This window comes from Marmota monax, unplaced genomic scaffold (genome assembly GCF_021218885.2).
Source record: "Marmota monax isolate L192 unplaced genomic scaffold, Marmota_monax_Labrador192_F-V1.1 WCK01_AAM20220418_F8-fsc00003, whole genome shotgun sequence".
Lineage (NCBI taxonomy): Eukaryota > Metazoa > Chordata > Mammalia > Rodentia > Sciuridae > Marmota > Marmota monax.
The window spans coordinates 23,284,423-23,303,387 of record NW_026694084.1 but is presented as its reverse complement, the minus strand read 5'-3'; the positions used below and the strand labels follow the sequence as shown (position 1 = coordinate 23,303,387).

Below are 18,965 nucleotides of genomic sequence, written 5' to 3'. Positions count from 1 at the left end.
CTGTTTTCAAATGAAGAATCTGAGAGAACTGAGAACCAATTTAAGGGTAGACACATGGAGGGAAGAAGAAAGGGATGGAAACTGTGTTTTCTAATTCTCTGTCAAGTTTATTCCTCCACCGTAGTTTTAGATTCCACCCATGCCACTCCATCTCCTCTATTTCAGAGCTCTGATGCTAATGATATAACCCCAAATCTAGGGAGCAAGGCCTTTTGGAAGGTCAGTTCATGACCTTTCCAATTCCTTCAGGTTACCTCTTGCTTTAGACAGACTTGTTGTGTAGACAGGGTCAAGTCCAGTGCTACCTGTGAATCACATTCAGTGATGGACAGGACACATAAAGGAAACATTGTCATCCCTTAGCTTGTACATTTAACATTTTATTTATCCCATCCTTTTGAAGAATGTACAATCATACATATTTTTCACGCACTTCTGAAGCAATGACTAATTGTTGGCATCGATTTATAGGTCGGAAACAAAACAAAACAAAAACAGAAAAAAAGTGTTCAAAGAAAGTATGGATGGGCTTTAGGACAAAATAGATCCAGCCACTTTCTGACCTGGCCTTACTTATCTCTCCTGCTTCATGTCCTTCATGTTTTTTTTTTTAACTCACTCCCTTCTCTAGTGTACCCTTTGGCTACAAGGGCCTTTCTCAGGTCCACAATGCACCAAGTTCTTCAGGGGGTCTGTTCATATCTTTCTTCTTCTAGAACATGTTTCCTCTTATAATTGACTTTAATAGTACCTATGTTTTTTATTCAGCTCTCAATTTAGATGCTATTTCCTCAGAGAAACTGTTGACTTTCCTCAATCTACATAATTCTCTCTTCTTTCATTTCATTGCAGCTCCCTGTAATATGCTCCTGGGTGTGTTTATCCATGCAATGGCTATCTCCCCCACAAAAGAAAAAGAATTGTTTGAGGGCAAAAGTCACAGCTATGTTTGAACAGCCCCCACCGAAACTCTTGTTGAAGTTGAATCCTTCTTGTGAGATCTTAATCCAACCGTGGTATTTAGAGGTGAAACTTTTGGGAGAGAATTAAGGTTAAAATGAGACCAGACATGTGGAACCCTAATCTAATGAGACTATGACTTTATAAGAGGAGAAGAGAGCAGAGCTAGGAGGCTCATCACCTCTCCATTGTGATGCCCTTATTGCCTTGGGACTCTGCAGAGAGCTCCTGCCAGCAGAAGGATCTCACCATATGTACTCACCCGACTTCAAACTTCCCTGTCTTCAGAGCCGTGAATCATATAAATCTCTTATCTCTATAAACTACCCAGTCTGTGTAATTTAGTTATAGCAATAGAAAACAGACATTCACCAATGTCTCAGCTCATAGCAAACATAAAAAAACTATTTTTTGAATGAATGCATAAATAACATTAGAAAGTTGCTTAACATTTTTGAGTCTTGTGTCTTTTTAATACAATAATGGCATTTATTCCAACTTGTCAAAATTATTGTTAGGAAAAAATTAACAATGGACATACATATATCTAAATAGTTCATATAATAATTGAATAATAGTTAGCAGTCCATCAATATTTTTCAAAATCTGAAAGTTATGATCTTAATTCTTAACCAAATTACCTTCCATGTGACCTGGGCAAGTACTCTCCCTCTCTGTGTCTCCTCATTTTCTTGCATTATTAAGTCATACGACATGAAAACACTCAAAAATCAGTAATTTCACAATTTTTCTTTTGCCCAGGACTTCTATGCAGAAAAGTAAAATACAATTCAACAGTTTCAGACACATAACAACATAATTTGTATCCAAGACTAACAGACAGAGGGAATTTCTACCCCATTTAGTTGTGATGTTGATGGGAGCAGAAGATGTTTGCCCAGGTCATCTTAGCTAAGGATGATGGACAAATCAAATTCTAATGACTCTAGATTCCCTTTTACCCCTGAGGTTTGGGGGGAATTTTGTGGCTATTTGTCTCTTCCACTGAAGAGATAAGATTTTCTTCAATTCATATTTACCTACTCATTTTCAGGATGCTTTATTGGAGGGAGGTAAAACTTTTATTGCCAGTGGTTACAAACAGCTGTTATCTTGGTGCCAGTTAAGAATAACCTTTACACCCTTCCTATAATTGAACACTGCTACTCGTGAGTATAAAAGCCAATTGACGGATGGATCTATATGCATCTTCAGAATAAAACGTGCATTACACTGTATCGTGACTTTCTCAAAATTCTTCCTTTGGTTACTTATTTCTGATGTTTCAGCATGTTGTGGTCTATCAAACAGAGGAAGCTGACAGTGTGACTGAATTAGTCCCGAGGGTCTTCACAGAAAAGGCAGGCAGGGTCCTGGTCGACTGGAGACTCCACCTGAATCGTGAGTGAATGCACAGGAAAGCTATTGCTGAGAGCTCTAGCAATTCCTCTCTGGACAATCTGGCTGTCCCGGCTGGCTGCTGTTGATAAAGAACTAGGGTGAGATTAGCATTGATTACACACATGAGCCATGGCTAAGACTTAAGCTTCAAATGCTTTGTCTTGGGCCTGGGGGTGGGGAGCTGGGCATCATAGGCAGAGCACTCAGAGGAAGCCACATTGGCTCTGCTATGTTCACACAGACAAGGCAGGGGACATTCAAGTGCAGCAAAGTGCCCTGTCACTATGGGAACTCTTCCTGCCCATAGTCACCTCTGGAGTCTGGCACTCCCAGGAGCTGAGTATGGAAGGAAGACAAACCCGTGAAAGAGCCAAGATAGAACTGTTATTTCTTACACAGTCCTGCTCACCAGCCCCCAGGGATCTCTGGGTTGTAGTTTTGGATTTAATTAGAATTTATATCAAGGCAAGTGACAGGAAGCAGGAAGCATTCAGAGCTCCCCACAGACCTCTCTTAGAGCAGCTAACCCCACGGCCATCTTTTTTCCTGTCCCAAATGGTATCAGGAGGCTATAAAGTCCCTTCCCCAGTAACCTGATTGTTTACTATATTCTTTCATTTGCAGTGAAATATTGGTGTAGAGAATGCTGTAAATTCCCCAAAGCCAGATCTGAGCCCCTCAGAGAAGATGAGAATGTCTGAGAAGTATAGCCCTCAAATGACGGTCACTGGTGTCCCCGTCCCTCTGCCACTAAGTAACTTCTTGAACTATATTTTAGCAGCCTAACTCATCATCCTTGGCCTAAGCTCTCTCCTGAGGCAGTGAAAGACCTCCCACTTACTATTTCTCCCAGCTCCGAGACATTTCAGAGACAAAATCACCTTCTATTTAAAAAAAAAAAAAAGTAGCTGTTAGTATAATGTCCTGAGAATCGTCTCACATGGTCACAGAATCTCCAACCATCCGGGGAAGGACCTGCCCTAATTCTCCCAGCACATCTGTTAGCTTGTTCGAATTTTATGGTTGGGGCCTCAGTCTCTCCCTCTAACATCCGCACTGAGCAGAGCATCTTATACGCAGCAGAGATTCAATCAAGATTTACTGCTAAATTCTTTTCTATATTTTTAGTGGTCAGACACCAAGCCAAACAGGTGAAGTGGAATTTTCAGAATCCAAGGCCTTGAAGTTGGGGAGGCATTTTGGGTCTTTGTATTGCACTGCAATCAGCCTGGAGAATGTCATTGGTATCATGGTTGCTGTGACAACCACCATAAACTGGTGGGTTTTCAAAGTACAAACCACTCGACAGCTGTTTTGACAGGCAATGGATACTAAGGTCAGCCCTCGAAAAAGAAGAGAAATTACTGACTTTTAAGGAAAAGGATGGAATCTTGCCTGGGGGTGTTTACAAAACTCACTGACCTGTGGCAACATGAACAGAGAGAATCACTTGGTTCGTTGTTAGAGACCAGATGTGCAGGCTGTGCACAGAGACAACGCCATCGACTGCCAGGATGAGCTCTTTCACAACATTGTAATTCAGGTCCTTTGGTACACCTGATGGAAGGAGCAGGAGGCGTTGTTACCCAACTGGTGGAGATGGCTAACTGCACTGCCAAGCCCTCGCCAACTTGCCCTCCCCTTTTCTGGCTTCCTACTTCAAATGTTTACAAATCCGACTATTTCCAAAGGTTTACCATCAATCAGAAGTTCACAGGCAGAATCCTTGCAGGATTTACTATGCAACAATCAACAACAGTAATCATCCTTAGTCTATTATTAAACTAATTGTGCTTTTCCTAATTATCCGCGTGCACTCTGGAAAGCAAAATGAAGCGACATGGGATTTGATATTCAATGAATCCTGGGTTAGCATCCTGCCTACAACTATTGTGAATTTACTCCAATTATGAAGCTTCTCTGATCCTCAACATATTTGTAGTAAAATAGGGATGATAAGAACAATTTGTAGATCACAGAGTTCTCTGAGGAACCCTTCAAGAGATATCGGGTCTTTGTAAATTGTAACGCTATAAAAATGTTGGTTATCTACCAGGTCACATAATGGACTGTGCTAATAGAGGATCCTAACATTGTAATACCATCTTATTATTTGATTTTTAAATTTTCCATTAGTTTAGTACATTAGTCTGCATTCAGTGGCTGGGTCAGAACATGGAATAGTTTGACTGTCATCTTTGTGTCTAAAGAAACCACGTGGGGAATACAGGAAGGTGGGAAATCTGACAGTCAACCAGCTCTTCTTTTGGGCAAAGGAACTGGGTGTCTCTAATTTGGAGAAGAGAAGGCCAAGAGATGTGTGATCACTGTTTTCAAATGTTGCAAGACCTGTCATATAGAAGGTGACAGAACATGAATGTGTAAGGACAGTTTCTCTGGCTAACTTCAGAGAGAGAAACAGAAACGATGGTTGGTTGGAATAGGAAAATAGAAATCAACTCGATATAAGAATTTATTTTTGGAAAAAAATTTTTGGAAAAACTTTCCAAAAAAAATTTTTTTGGGAGAAATACCAATCCAACCAGCACAACAATGGTAAAATCTTATGTTAAGTAAATCCCTATCAGCTAAAGATGACCCAAAGAGGATCTGTAGAATATATGTCTAAGAATGATTCATTTGTAGCCTCTATTTCAACTCTACATAATGCACAATGCAAACACCTGAGGTGTTTGTTAAAAGTAATAAAGACTTGGCTCCTATCTGGGCCCCCTAATGGAAAGCTCCATGGGTGAGGTTCTGAAACCCCCAGATCTTCGGGTGGTTCTGAACCTTGTGTGCACATCAAAATTGCTGGCACAGTTTAGAAACCCTGATGACAAGGTTACTCCCAAGACCCATGAAATCAGCTCTCTGGGGAGGAGACCCAACCTCAGTGCTCATCAGGTGAGTCTTTTACACAGGTGAGATTAAGAACCATGACACTAATACTTGTGAGTCCCTGAGAAGCAGGACCTCACATGTTTTTCGGTCTTGCTGTATGCTAAAAAATATATCAAGACTCCCCAGACAATTAAATCTAGTTCTCTGGAGCCTGGGTATAAGTCTTTTAAAATACTTACCAGATAATTACAATGAGCATTTAGAGCCAAACCCACCTATTTATACAAATAAGGAATCTTAACCTACCTTTTTTGAGCTTTAAGAATCTTCTCATAGGGGATTTTCTCCCGATTAACTCAAAGTTTTCTAGGGCTTGAGTTTAATTGAACCCCATTTTTATTGTACCATGGAAGTAACGAAGAGCTGATCAACATATCCTTTTACTCTATGAGCAACAAAAGTCTCAGGGCACTAGAATGAAACTAAAGGAATTCTTGCCTCAGATGAATCATAGAGTATGCATGAAGTCTTAAGGCAAATTGTTATTTTCTAAATAACAAAAGTCTTTATTGAGCACCTATCATGTATAAGGTTAGTGCTAAACACTTTATCTATAACAATTATTTAATTTAAGAGTCCTAAGAAATTTATGGGCTAGTTATCGATGTTGTAGTTCCCACTTAACTGAGAAAACAGGGATTAGAAAACTTAAGAACATTGCTAAGGCCACACAGATAAGTGACAGAGAGCTCAGAATCTCTGAGCATTGACATGTCAAGCGAAGGTAAGAGTTTAGGCAAAGGAATCAAAAATTTCATTCTTAGAACTAGTGTGTGTCATCTTTTTGGGAGAGTTTCAGGTGACTCTGTGAAGACCTGTTGTCATCTAGGACCGTTGAAGTCAGGATGTCACTATAATTTGACATTTACTTTTTTTCTTTTATGGAGAACAAAAGGCCACCATTACTTATTTTATACTAAGCTATAAGGTTGTCAAGCAGGAGGCATGTCTCTCCTGATGCAGATGCTCCAGCACAGCCTAGAAACTTCTTTTATTGAGGAAAAGTCTGAAAAAATATTAATGTATCCAGGAAAACATCCAAAACAGATGTTAAAAAGATAACTTCCATGGCTAATAAATAACTGAAAATAACATTCAATGCCATAATAATTAAAGAATTACATACGAAATCAATAATATATAATGCTTCAATTGTCTAATGAGAAAAGAATCACTAGTTTGATAATACTCAATGATGATGAGGATGTGAAAAGGTGTTTGCACATGCTGTTAGTAGCAAAGAAATTGATGTGGTATCTTGGGTAAAAGCAGCCAATCTTATCCAATTTTAAAATACATATAACTTTGAAACAAAAATACTAATTCTGTGAATTATTCCACTGATACAAAGTGTTAAAAACATGCACATATAGTAGTGGTAACCACAACATTGTTTGTAATGCCAACTGTAAGGAAAAGCATTCATTCATACAGTGGAGTAATTGCAGATATGAAAAAAATGGGGTATTGTTTATGTGGTAATATGAAATATCTCCAAGTGAAGGATAGCAAGATAGAGAAAAAATAAATAACATCATTTAATCTCATATTTTATTTTTAAAAAAGGCAAGCAAATGAATGAATGTTTTTGGAAAGATGTATGAATGTATGTTTACTTATTAATAGAAGTGACCCCTGAAGCACAGGATTGAGAATTTAGAGATGGAAATATGGGGAAACAATTTATTATTTTATACTTTTCTGTCTTATTTTAAAATTTTACCAGGTATGGAATTATTTTATATTAAACTAATTTAAAAAATTGGGTGTCTTCCAGTAAAGAGTTACCTGCCATTTTCATTAATTAGCTAAGATAGCCCAGATTCTGTACTGTTCCTTTAAAAATTTAAGAGAGATAATTTCCAGGGAAGAGTTTTTCTGAGATAGGAGGGGTGGAAAACAATCATCTTAAATTGTACTTCAGTTTTTCTCTGATCTTTCTGTAAGTCAGTAATTTCCATAATAGTGACAATTGCTGAAGCTTCGTACTTGGCCCTCAGGAAAGAAAATAGAGGCACCTGTGATTTGATAGACCAAATATTCCCAAGTTCAAAGTCAAAAAGTTCACTTGTCACTCAGTTTAGAAAATGGGTAGTGGATGTTCATGTCCATTATCCATTTCAGTGTAATAGCACTATCTGCCAATAATGATGGTGCCCACAAGGAGTAGAATCCTTAAATGTGTGCTTAATAGTGTTACTGAAGGTGACTACACTCTGGGACTTGGTCTACCACGACTCAAAATGATCTGGACAAAAAGAAAAGTTCAGCCTATGTTTGGATACTTTTAATTATCTGGATAGTTGATATGATGCAAACCTCCAGATCTGATTGAGATTTCCAGATAAGTCCCAGAGCTATCATCATCCTTCTCCTCATGGAGGAATCCCAAAATATGATAAGGTGCATCCAGTGGTTCTCAAAGTATGGTGCTGGGACCAGCAGCATCAACATCTTGGCAGAAATTCATATTCTTGCTCTTTCAGCCCCTTCTCACACATAAGACCTACTGACCCAAGAGCTGTGGGTTTGGGTCCAGTGATCTGCCCTTCAATAACACCTCTAAGTAATTTTGATACCTCCAAAGTTTGATAACTGCTGGCTCAGTCTATCAATATTTTTAAGCAAAATCCTCTGTAATATCTGTTTTTCTAATAAGTAGAATAGAAAATATGACATCATCTATGTTCATTACAAACAGTCAATATAATGATGATAAATCACCTTGCAAATATAATCAAGTACCTTATGCCTCTAATATACTTTAGTACATTGAACTTCCCTAATCTAAAACCCAAAACCTGAAATCCTCCAAAATCCCAAATTTTTTCAGAACCAACATGAGGCCACAAGAATGGGTCTCAGTCAAAATGCAGGAGCACTAAAACTATTGCATAAGATTACCTCAGGCTATGTGCACAGGTGTGTGTGAAACATTAGTGAATTTTACATTTAGACTTGAGTTCCATCGCCAAGATATCTCATTATGCAAATGTTAAAAAAAACGTCTAAAGCCTGAAACACTTTGGTCCCAAGTATTTTGGATAATGGCTACTCAACTTGTACACTAAGATAACATCACTGTGAATCAGTAGATCTCCCATTTCACCTAGTATCAAATAGTTTTTCCAGTGACAAAGATGAATTTATTCTGATCAAGACTCTCTTATCTAGCTCTTCTGAGGTCATTAGTATCAATGACTGACCAGGTCTATGGCTACAGCTTGTGGCCAAGAATTGGGACTTTCTTGATGTGAGAATAATATGCAGTATAGGGTTCATTTCCACAACCTAGCTTTATAGTTCCTATATTCTAGTCAAATTAAAAAGCTTGCTAAGAAGTTGTACACATCCAGTTACCACTGTGTTCCAGAAATGATGCCATAGATCCATCTAATCCTCTCAACAGCACTGCAAGGTGAGTATTATTCCCAGATTTGAATTGAGAAAACTGAAGTTCAGAATTAAGTCTAAAGTGCTAAAAACTTTCATGGCTAGGATTTGAACTGAGGTCTCTGAAATTCTATCTTTTCAATTGCACAATATCTCTCCAACCTAACTGCCAGTAAAGATGTAGCCTGGAAAGGGCAAAAACTAGCAGTTCTTCAACTACTTTTGCTAAAGGAAAAGAAAATCAGCAAAATGCATAATGTCAGGAGAGGTGGCCAGTAAGCTTTAGTCATATGAAAAATTTCTTGACAGTGAAGGCATTTCATCTCTTCCTGACTAATTAGAAGACCCCAGGAGCTAGATCAGCCAGGAGAGTCATCAGGACTAGACTCTGGCTGTGTTGAATGAGGTTAATTAGCATGAGATCCTACCAGGGGGAGAGCAAGTCAAAAAACGTCACCTCTTCAGCACACCCCGGGGACCACCTATCTCTCTTCCCCAGCTGTTCAAATTCCCACACCATTTCTCAGTAGCACTTCAATTCCATTTCTGAGTAATTATTTGAATTATCTCTTTCTCCCCTCACTAAAGTTTCACTCTTGAAGACAGAAACAAGTCTCAGCTCATCTCTGTAGCTCTAGTTTTGAGCACATGATCCAGCAGTCAGAGCTCAGTAAGCACTTGACAAATAAGTCACCCTGGTGTTCTTGTACTTCAAGCCACAATCAGACATAAATGTTCAGATATAATGTTGCCTGAGAGGTAGATTTTTATTGTCTTTCTTAAGTCTTCTCCAGGTATAATTAGGAATATAATTATATTTTGGCAATATCTTTCCCCACTGTTAATGTTTATACTTACTGTTATGGTTTGGATGTGAGGTGTCTCCCAAAAGCTCACATGTGAGACAGTACAAAAAGGTTCAGAGGCGAAATAATTGGGTTGTAAGAGTCTTAACCCAATCAGTGATTTAATCCCTTGGTAGGGATTAACTGAGTGGTAACTGAAGTGATAGGGTGTGGCTGGAGGAGGTGGGAATTGGGGTGTGGCTTTGGGGTATATATATTTTTATCTGGCAAGTGGAGTCTCTCTACTTTCTGATCACAATGTGAGCTGCTTCCCTCTGCCACACTTTTCTGCCATGATGTTCAGCCTCTCTTAGAGCCCAGAGGAATGGAGCCGGCCTTCTATGGACTAAGACCTCTGAACCCATGAGCCCTCAAATAAACTTTCCTCCTCTACAAGTTGTTCTGGTCAGATCTGTTAGTCACAGCAGCAAAAACACTGATTAAAACACTTACCATATTTATGATGTGGGATATTTAACAGTTGCTCGAGATACAAGTAGAAGCCACTTTTTATCTGCTCCCATATAAATAAAAATCAAACGTTCATTTTCACAAAAAAATTCCTTATCAGCTTTTAATTTTTCCCATAATACAAATTAACAGTGAGCACACCTTGCAGCCATCCCCTTGTGTGATCATAGGGGAAAAAAGCATTGATCTTAGGAATAATCAAGAGATCCCTCCTACCTTCCATAAGTAAGATGAAGAAGTCCTTTAAGATCATGACAGTGCTGGCCAGCACCAGAATGGAGAAGATAAATGTGCAGATTGGGTCAGCTATTTTGTAGTCTGGCTAAAAAACAGCAATTTTGGTTAACTGAATTCATAGTTCTCTTGGAGAAAGCTTGATTAATAAAATAGCTGCAGTTCCCTGTTCCCTTCTTTCCTAGTCACACATCTGTCCCCCTGACACTTGACATCCAACACAAAGGCAAGATGTCCTTCCTGAAGACTCAGTCTGTCCTTTCAGCTCTAAATTACCAGTGACCAAAGAGTAGAGACTATTCAAAAATGAAAGTGAACAACATTCTTAAGAGGCCTGATTTAAATTCTCTTAATATAAGTACAGATATGTGTAAAAAACAAGCACAAAGATGCCCTCAATGTGCAATGACTGTTCAGCCTTAATTATGATGAGGACAAGAAAGGATATCATTTACTGAGAGGTTGCATTTATCCCAAGTGCAACCAGCCCTTGGTCTTGGTGTACTGGGGTTAGTCTCTTTCTTTCCTTCTCCTCTATTACACATACTCTGAGATAGGTATCTGTGACACAGCCCTAAGGGTCTAAGCAAAGGTGTCACTCCAGGTGTCTCTCTCTCTCTCTCTACTGGATCCCATAACTTTGAGGTAAAACACCTGCTGTTCTTCCCTTGATGAAATTCAATGCCACAGGCAAGTCCAGGCTCCACTCTCTAAGAAACCCAGCATCAACCTAACCTTTGTAAAGGGTCTCTCAAACTCCACTAATTCTTCCAAGTTTAAAATAGTTCTGCCTTAGTCTTGAAGTTTTCAAGGAACATTTTCTCAAATTTTCTCATATTTTTATATCTTAGGAAAAACAGTAAAGAGTCCCTTACCTAAAAGCTTCCTTCCTTCTTTGCCCTCCCCACCTGCCTTTACCCACCCCTGTTCATTCTTGATATTAACAGATAGCAATCTGTAGATCATATTTATTTGTTCAGGGTGAGAGGGTTCTTGAATTAGAATCCTGCTTTGGGGGAACCAAACCCTTCTGCCTATGAGCAATATTGGTAGGACAGGTGAATCATCAGGTGCTTAATCTTCCCCAACCAGGAGGCAGGCACAGGACCCAAACTAGGGTCGACTGGACTCCCCTTCCAAGAAATATAAATCCTCAGCAGCGACAAGAACAGGAAGAAAAAATTGGTCAAGTCACATTTATTTTAGCATGGTGCCTGAGACAGAAGTTGTTATTATTTCTGAAATTTAGATACCAAAACTTGCCCATATTTCTACCTTGATTTCCGTCCTGAAATACATTCAATAGGTTTCAGCCAATACACGTGTTTATTTATTTATTTTTTCTGAAATGAGTCAGAGATCTTTTCTGTAGCTTACTACCTAAGAACTCTAAGGTATTAATAGTTTCATTGTTGTCTACCTTAACGGCATGGCGAAAGGAACTGCTTTTTTGAAAGATTGGCAGTCCAATAGTTAAAGACATAGTTCTTAGGACTTTGGGAAAGACTCAGGTTTCAGGCTTTGAGTGTTTGTTTTAATCTCACAAAGCAGTTTGTATAGGTAAACTCAGATAAGGTTGTTGGTATTTGCAATATTGGAGGGTCAGCCTCTGTGCTAATGCATGTAATTACTACAATATGGGTACATTCACATGCACTCACCTTAAAGTAGATAATAAGAGCACTGATTAACACACTGATGCTCTGAAATACATCTCCAAGGGCATGCACAAAAGCTGCTCTGACACTGGCATTAGCTTGTACTTCATTGTGATTGTGGACAAGGTGTCTCTGGTGCAAAACCACAGCTAGTCTGAAAGACAACAATGTTCTTGGCACATGTGAGATTAGCCCTTACAAACCTAGGCAGCAGAACAAAGGAGCTGACAATAGCACGCATTATTCAAAATGGCAGGTAGTTTAAAAAAAGTATGCTTTACAATGTATCATTTTGGAGTTATGTTTGAATACAGGTGTATCACAGAGTTTTAAATTTTTCACACAAGGACAAACTATAAAAATTTACCTTAGTTTTCTCATTCATCCACATAATGTTATTCTCTTTCACATTAAAATGGGAAAGCAACATTTCTTTGATAAAAACCAAACATTTTACAATAAAAAGGAAAAATTTCATTCATCTACTAAATGTCAGCCACTGCTTTATACTTAAAGCTGAGCTTGGGAGAGCTTGATTTAATATACTGGTTTCAAATGCAAAAAGCAATGGAAAGAGAAAAAAAACAAAATAATAGTGAATGAATCTCATCATGGGATGTTTTTTTAAACTTTTATTTTACTTAATTTTGTTCATTTCTATGAGCATTTAAAATTTGAATAATTTCTTAATGGCATATGGTGATAGTGTTTTGTGTATGTATATATAGTTATTTATCTAGAAGCAAAGATACATTAATATATTGTAAAAGTACTTGCTTATGTACATCACGCGTGCACACGCACATACATATACAACGTATTGCAAAGTGTAGCATCTCTTGTCCAAGTCAAGGTGATAAAGTAGTAGTCACTAAAAATTATGCAACTGATTCTATTTATCTATAACATTCACAAAGTTTATACTAGATATAAAAGGAGAATTGTTTCACTGATGGTCAACAAGGAATGTTTTGCCAAATACCCTTTTTGAACATTTTGGAATAAAGACTTTTTAAAGACCTCTTATTGCTTGGGACACCATATATATATATATATATATATATATATATATATATATATATATAGTCTTTTTGCAGGTAAAAGTGTTTGTTAAGTCTTAAGCCATCACCACAAGGTGGAATGACTGCTATGTGCCAAAATGTGATCATTACAGAAGGCACAGTTTTCAGATTTTTGTGTTTGTATAGAAACACCTTAGCTATGAGTTACAATTCAAAGTTAGATAGCCCAATGTGACTGGCAGTTAACAGACACTCTTACAGATTTGCCATATATGATCATCACAGTGTCATTCACCCTTTTACTTGTTTTATTTAAAAAGGTAAAACTTTCTTAAGAACTCGTGCACCAAGTGCTATTAAATACTTCAGTTATATAGTGAATAAAAATATATGCATTCCCTCCCTAGTGCAGCTTTAACTGTGTTAGAGACATCAAAGATTTTACGCACACGCACACACACACGTGTGCGTGTGCACGCACGCACGTGCGCCTGCACACACAAACTAACACAAATGGAAATTTCTAATTATAATATGGTTACTAAGAATTTCTGCTATGGATAATGCCAACAGAGGAGCCTGACTTAGAGAGATATAGCAAGTGAGCTGAATTTAAAAGGTTATGAAAGGAGGGAATATTTTAGGCAGAAAAAAAATAGCCTGCAATAGCCTTAAAGCTCTGTCTACACCCTTCATCACAGAACCCCTTCACCACTTCTACTAGAATTTTCTGTCTGGATTTTGGTCCCCAAGGAATAGATTTATTCCAAATTTATTTGCAAATTGCAATTCTGATTTCTTCTTATTCAATCACTACAACGTCTTGCAGAATTTGCAACCTGCAATCTCAGTTCTTAGAGAAAACATTACAGTCACTCAGCACGTTTATCCATAAATAACTATCTGTTTGCACAAGGAAGGCAGGGCTTTTCAATTCCCTTGTCTTTCTAAGAATGAAAAGTACTTGCAAGGTTAAGGTCAATGTTCAAAAGCAGTCGCAGTAAAAAGAAAACTTGGATGGTATCTATTTTGAAAGTCGAACTCCATCATTAAAGTCCCAGATTGATGTGGCAGTTGGCTAGGGATATCCTTCATCTTTGTGTAGCATTGACACAACCTATGTGACATATGACTCTCGGGAAATTATTAATACTTTCATTCTTCCTGCTGCCTTGAGGACATATTGTTCTCCTTATGCAAAGATGATGTTATTGACCCCCAGTCAGCAGTACATGTGCTCTAGAGCATTTATCTCCTCAAAATGATAGATTTGCATTGATCTGCCCACACTCTTTCTTCCAGTGCCAATGTGAAATGCAGTTTCAGGTTAACTGGTAAGAGAGAGGATCTAGCTAGTGATGGCAGATTGAACATTATTCTGTTGATCATTTATCTCTGAGACGGAACAATAGTTCATGAACTGAGATACTGAAATGGGTAGGTCATAGAAGCCAATATTTAAAATCTCTTTAGTCTATAGCCTTAATGTCACTTTTGGAGCCACTGGAACACTGTGTCAAATCTGTTATCATCTTCACAAGTAGATGAGTTTCCAAAAGAGTCCTCAATTAGACAGGGTTGATGTTAAACCATATGGGCTCTTTGCATGGGGGCAACTTACATAATATTGGCCACAACTGCGCAGCCCGAAACGACGATCATCACGGTCGCCTGGATCTGGTAGTCAGTGTACAGCAGGCGCTCACAGGCTAGGTACACCAGCACACCAGTCACCACCCAGATGCAAAGGATAGACAGCAGGGCACCAAGGATCTCTAGGGATGTAAACACACAAGGACACTCCTCACAAATGACCCACACATCACCTACTTATACTCGAGTCAAAAGATTGCTTTTCTCCCTAGAGAAAGAAGCTTCAAACTAGTTCACTCAGTGATTCATGAAGCAAAAGTGTGGGTGGATTTTAGAGCTGACATGAGGCACTATAATGTTGCATTCGTAAAACACCAGTGTCTGAGTTCATTATGAGCCACATTTCTAAGCAATTTTAGCATCTTTAGAACATATTAATTGCTGCCTGCCCTCACTGTTTTCCTCAGGGATTTTAATTTAAACAGGTGCTAAAATGATCGAAACTTATTAGGGGATGAAATAATGAGACACAAGGAGTAAAATGTGTTTAGAAACTCTTAATTTTACCATAAAACATTTACAACTTGCCAGTACCGGCACCTTTAGTGAAATAAAATCGTACTTGATGAAAATGAGTTTCATTTGCCAACCCGACATATTGTAAACACAAAGGCGAGCTCAGAGCCTTATCAACACTCTAACTGCCTTTTAAGAGCAACTGCAAGGAAAAGAAGCATCAGAACGGAGACAGTTACATTAATATTAAAGGTAAGATAGTGTTCAATCTACCCATGGAGGAAAGTACCTTTGCTTACTTAGGCATGGCTTAACACCTACCCTGATCTTTAACTCAGCCTCTTTAGTGGATTCCAAAGACCTACTGGGGTCTAGAAATATTCTGTGAATCACTGGTCAGGTACATTCCATACTGTCATCCTTACCTGCTTTAAACTAATCTCAGATGTCAGTTCCCTGTAGTCTGGGTGAGGTAAAGCACTGCTACCCAGTATGCAGCTATTATTTCTCAGACCTCTGTCAAACAACCTTTACGGCTTTTTCCATATTCACATGCCACCTGTCTCATTAGTCACTTCATGTTTTCTTCAAATAAATTCAACTTTGCACCCTCAGCTTCTTCCTAAACAAATTTATCCATGAAATTATGAATTTGATGTGCTAGTTTATTTTCTGATGCATATTAGGATGTGTAATTATTGTCCTTATGACAGTTAAAATCATCTGCTATCCATCCATCCACGGAATATTTCTCATACTATGGGAAAGGCTGGTGCAGGTATTTAGGGCATGAGTTCAAGTATCAGATGCAGATGGTCTGTCAGTGACTGACCATGTGACTTTATACAAGTCACTTGACATATTTGAGCCTGAGTTTCCTTATCTATAAATAATGCCATATATGGGGCTGGGGTTGTGACTCAGTGGTAGAGTATTCAGGTAGCATGCATGAGGCACTGTGTTTGATCCTCAGCACCACATAGAATTAAAATAAAGGTATTGTGTCCACCTAAACTAAAAAATAAATATTAAAAAAATAATGCCATATATGTATAACATATATGCTATGGGTGGAACTGTGTCCCCCCAAAACTCATCCATTGAAGTGCTAACCATTAGTACCTCATACTGTGAACTTAGAAATAGGGTCTTTGAGATATAATTAGTTAAGATGAGGCCATATTGTAGTCCCATAATCCTATATGACTGTTATACCTATTCTAAGAGGAAATCTGGACACAGACATGCACACAGGACAAATAACATGTAAAGATTAAAGCAGGGATCTACAAACCCAGGAACCCCAGCAGCTCAGAGAGAAAGATTTCACTCACAGTCTGAAGGAACCAATCTTGCTGATGTCTTGATCCTTGCTTTCTGTTTTCCAGAACTGTGAGATGAAAAATTTTTATTTGGGCCATCCAGTTTGAAGCACTTTGATAAGGGAACTCTGAGAAACCAATATGACATATAGCAAACACTCAAAAAATATTTATTCTTTTATTAGTCTGCTCAGACTATTTAAAACTCCCTTTGCAGAAGTTAATGAGGACCACACTCAAGAATTTATGGTTATCTAGAAACAGAGATTGGATTCAGAGATATCAAGTCCCAAATATCCTATCTGTAAGAATCCAAATAAGGATATGGAAATAGAGCATGTCTCACTCTAAAGCCAGGAACAGAGAGATACAGTGAGACAAGGAGCTGGGATGGTAAAGCCCAAACACCAAGAAACAAGAGTCAGGTCTCAACAGGACAGAAATCCAAAAGGAACTAGTTAAAATAAAACTAAATTAAAAAGCACCCCAGGAACCACTGACAAATGGTACTATGGTTGCTAAGAAAACCATGAGATGAGTAAGGCCATCAGGTTGGCCAGACCAGTTTGTGGGTGGACTAGGATGGGCTCATTTATATGTCTACTTAACATGATAGCCATCCTTCATGTGTGGCTACTTAAATGAAAATGTTTAAAATAAAAACCACTCTTATTCTTTAGTTGTACCAACCACATTTAAAGTTCTCAATAGCCATATTATACTCAATTATGAAATATTTTCTCTCGTAACAGAGGGTTCTTTTGAACAGCCTTGGTCTTCTGGAATATCGACGTTCATGGATTTCCATGACCAAGTTGACGAAGGGCATTAATGATCTAAATTCTGAGTCCATCCTGTCTTTACAAACTATCCTACATTTACAAAACAGCTATGATTAATGGAATTGGTAAGAATGAAATACATGCAAAAAATTATATAGACAAATGATGGGTTCATGGTTTTCAGGTGTGGCTCTGTTCAGGACTGGTGGAAGCATTCTCAAATTATATGGTGACAAACTCTTTATTGCTTTTGTTATCTCATCTCTCTCTGAATGATAAAGGGAAAGCAATCCCAAAATATCTGCAATGGTAAATTGTTTAATATGAAATTAGAACTTCCTATCACTCTAAACTTGAAAACCTGTAGTCTGTAGTTAGTCTAGGAGTTGTGGTCCTCATCCATCAGTACACTTCAGTGAAGGCTAGCAACATGGATGCCCTTGCTCTGCCCTCTTCTCCTTTATATTGATTTTCTCGAGCAATGTAAAAACATGGAGCTGTAACTTTTGGTTCCCAGGACAGAGGAGGAGAAGTAGAATTGCAGTTGTTGGGGAGAAAGAAATGGTAGGTGAATTTGTAAAAATGAGCCAAAATTAGAAGGTCCCAGAAGGTAAACCTTTGCCATGAGCCAGGCCAGTTCCTCGATAAAAGGAAGCACTTACTCAGTGGAAGAAAAAGCTCCCCAAAGTGAAATTTCATTTCTTGCTCCTCCTCCTCTTTTTTCTTCTGTTGTTGTTGGTGATGACTGATTGAGCAATATAGTCAGACATTCTCTGATGACTTTCTTAGTGCATTTTTTTTCTGCTAACAAAAAGGATTGGGTGATTTATCATGAGAGGAGATTTATTTCTCACAGTTCTGGAGGCTGGGAAGTCCAAAGAGCAAGGTGTCAGCATCAGGCAAGGGCCTCCATGCTGCATCACAGGATAATAGAAGGGCAAAAAAGCATGTGCAAGACAGAGATAATTGGGCCAAACTCATCCTTACATCAGGAACCCTCTCCTGCAATTAAGGCATTAATCTACTAGTTAAGAACAGAATCCTCATGATGTAATCGTCTCTTTAAGGTTCCACTATTAACAATGTCACAGTGACAATTACATTGCAACATGCATTTTAGAGGCAGCATTCAAACCATAGCAATGACTAAATGCTTTCTGTGAGCAGGAAGGCCCATGATGTGTTCCTGACTTCCTAGGGAGAAATTTTTCAATCTCTGCAACTCTCTTAGGCTCTCTGAGTCTTGTTCTGCAATATGGCAGAAACTTTAGCTTAATCCTCTCTTCCAGGAATACAAGTAGTTAAATGAATAGCATTATCATTGTAACATATACTGAGATCCTAGTGTTGGGGTGGCTCCTAAAATGACACACGTGTTCCAATTGTCCCATAAAACAAGAGGTAGCACCATTCATCTGGTTGTTAGTTGAATTAATATTAGCAACATACATTCCCATATCTATTTTAATCCTGGGCCCAAAGGTGTGTATCCCTAAGAGACTTTTGAACAAGGCTTCACTCTTTACCTTCCATTTTAACCCTTAGATTGACTCTGTAGCGCCACTTGGTTATTATTTTTCAAATGAAGAACTATACCTGCTCGATGCCACCCAAACGTCAGCTGCTTAGAGGGGGGCCTTGATGACAACCACAAGGAAAAGAGACTGAGCAGGAAACTGGTCAGGTCAATTAAGAGATGGGCAGCATCCGTGACGACAGCAAGACTCCCAGCAATGTGCCCACCTAAGGAATGCAGAATATCATAAGGCCCAGAATGCAGCTAGAATCACAGCAATTCTAACCATAGCTGATGAAAAAATGTTACCGACTCACCCAACTTTAGAAGAGAAAGACATCTTCAAGT

At 38.5% G+C, this 18,965-nt stretch overlaps 1 protein-coding gene across 1 annotated transcript in view; it reads right to left on the bottom strand.

Moving 5' to 3' along the window:
- Positions 1 to 359: 359 nt before the first annotated feature.
- Positions 360 to 18,965, bottom strand: part of Slc30a8 (solute carrier family 30 member 8) — a 37,411-nt gene continuing 18,805 nt past the window's right edge. Inside the window, exons 3-8 of the mRNA XM_046464856.1 lie at positions 18,698 to 18,844; positions 14,510 to 14,663; positions 11,870 to 12,020; positions 10,191 to 10,296; positions 3,784 to 3,918; positions 360 to 2,440 (exon numbers count right to left, since the gene is read on the bottom strand). Of these exons, the coding sequence (XP_046320812.1) occupies positions 2,295 to 2,440; positions 3,784 to 3,918; positions 10,191 to 10,296; positions 11,870 to 12,020; positions 14,510 to 14,663; positions 18,698 to 18,844 (839 nt within the window). The 3' untranslated portion in view covers positions 360 to 2,294. The remainder of the gene's footprint in view (positions 2,441 to 3,783; positions 3,919 to 10,190; positions 10,297 to 11,869; positions 12,021 to 14,509; positions 14,664 to 18,697; positions 18,845 to 18,965) is intronic.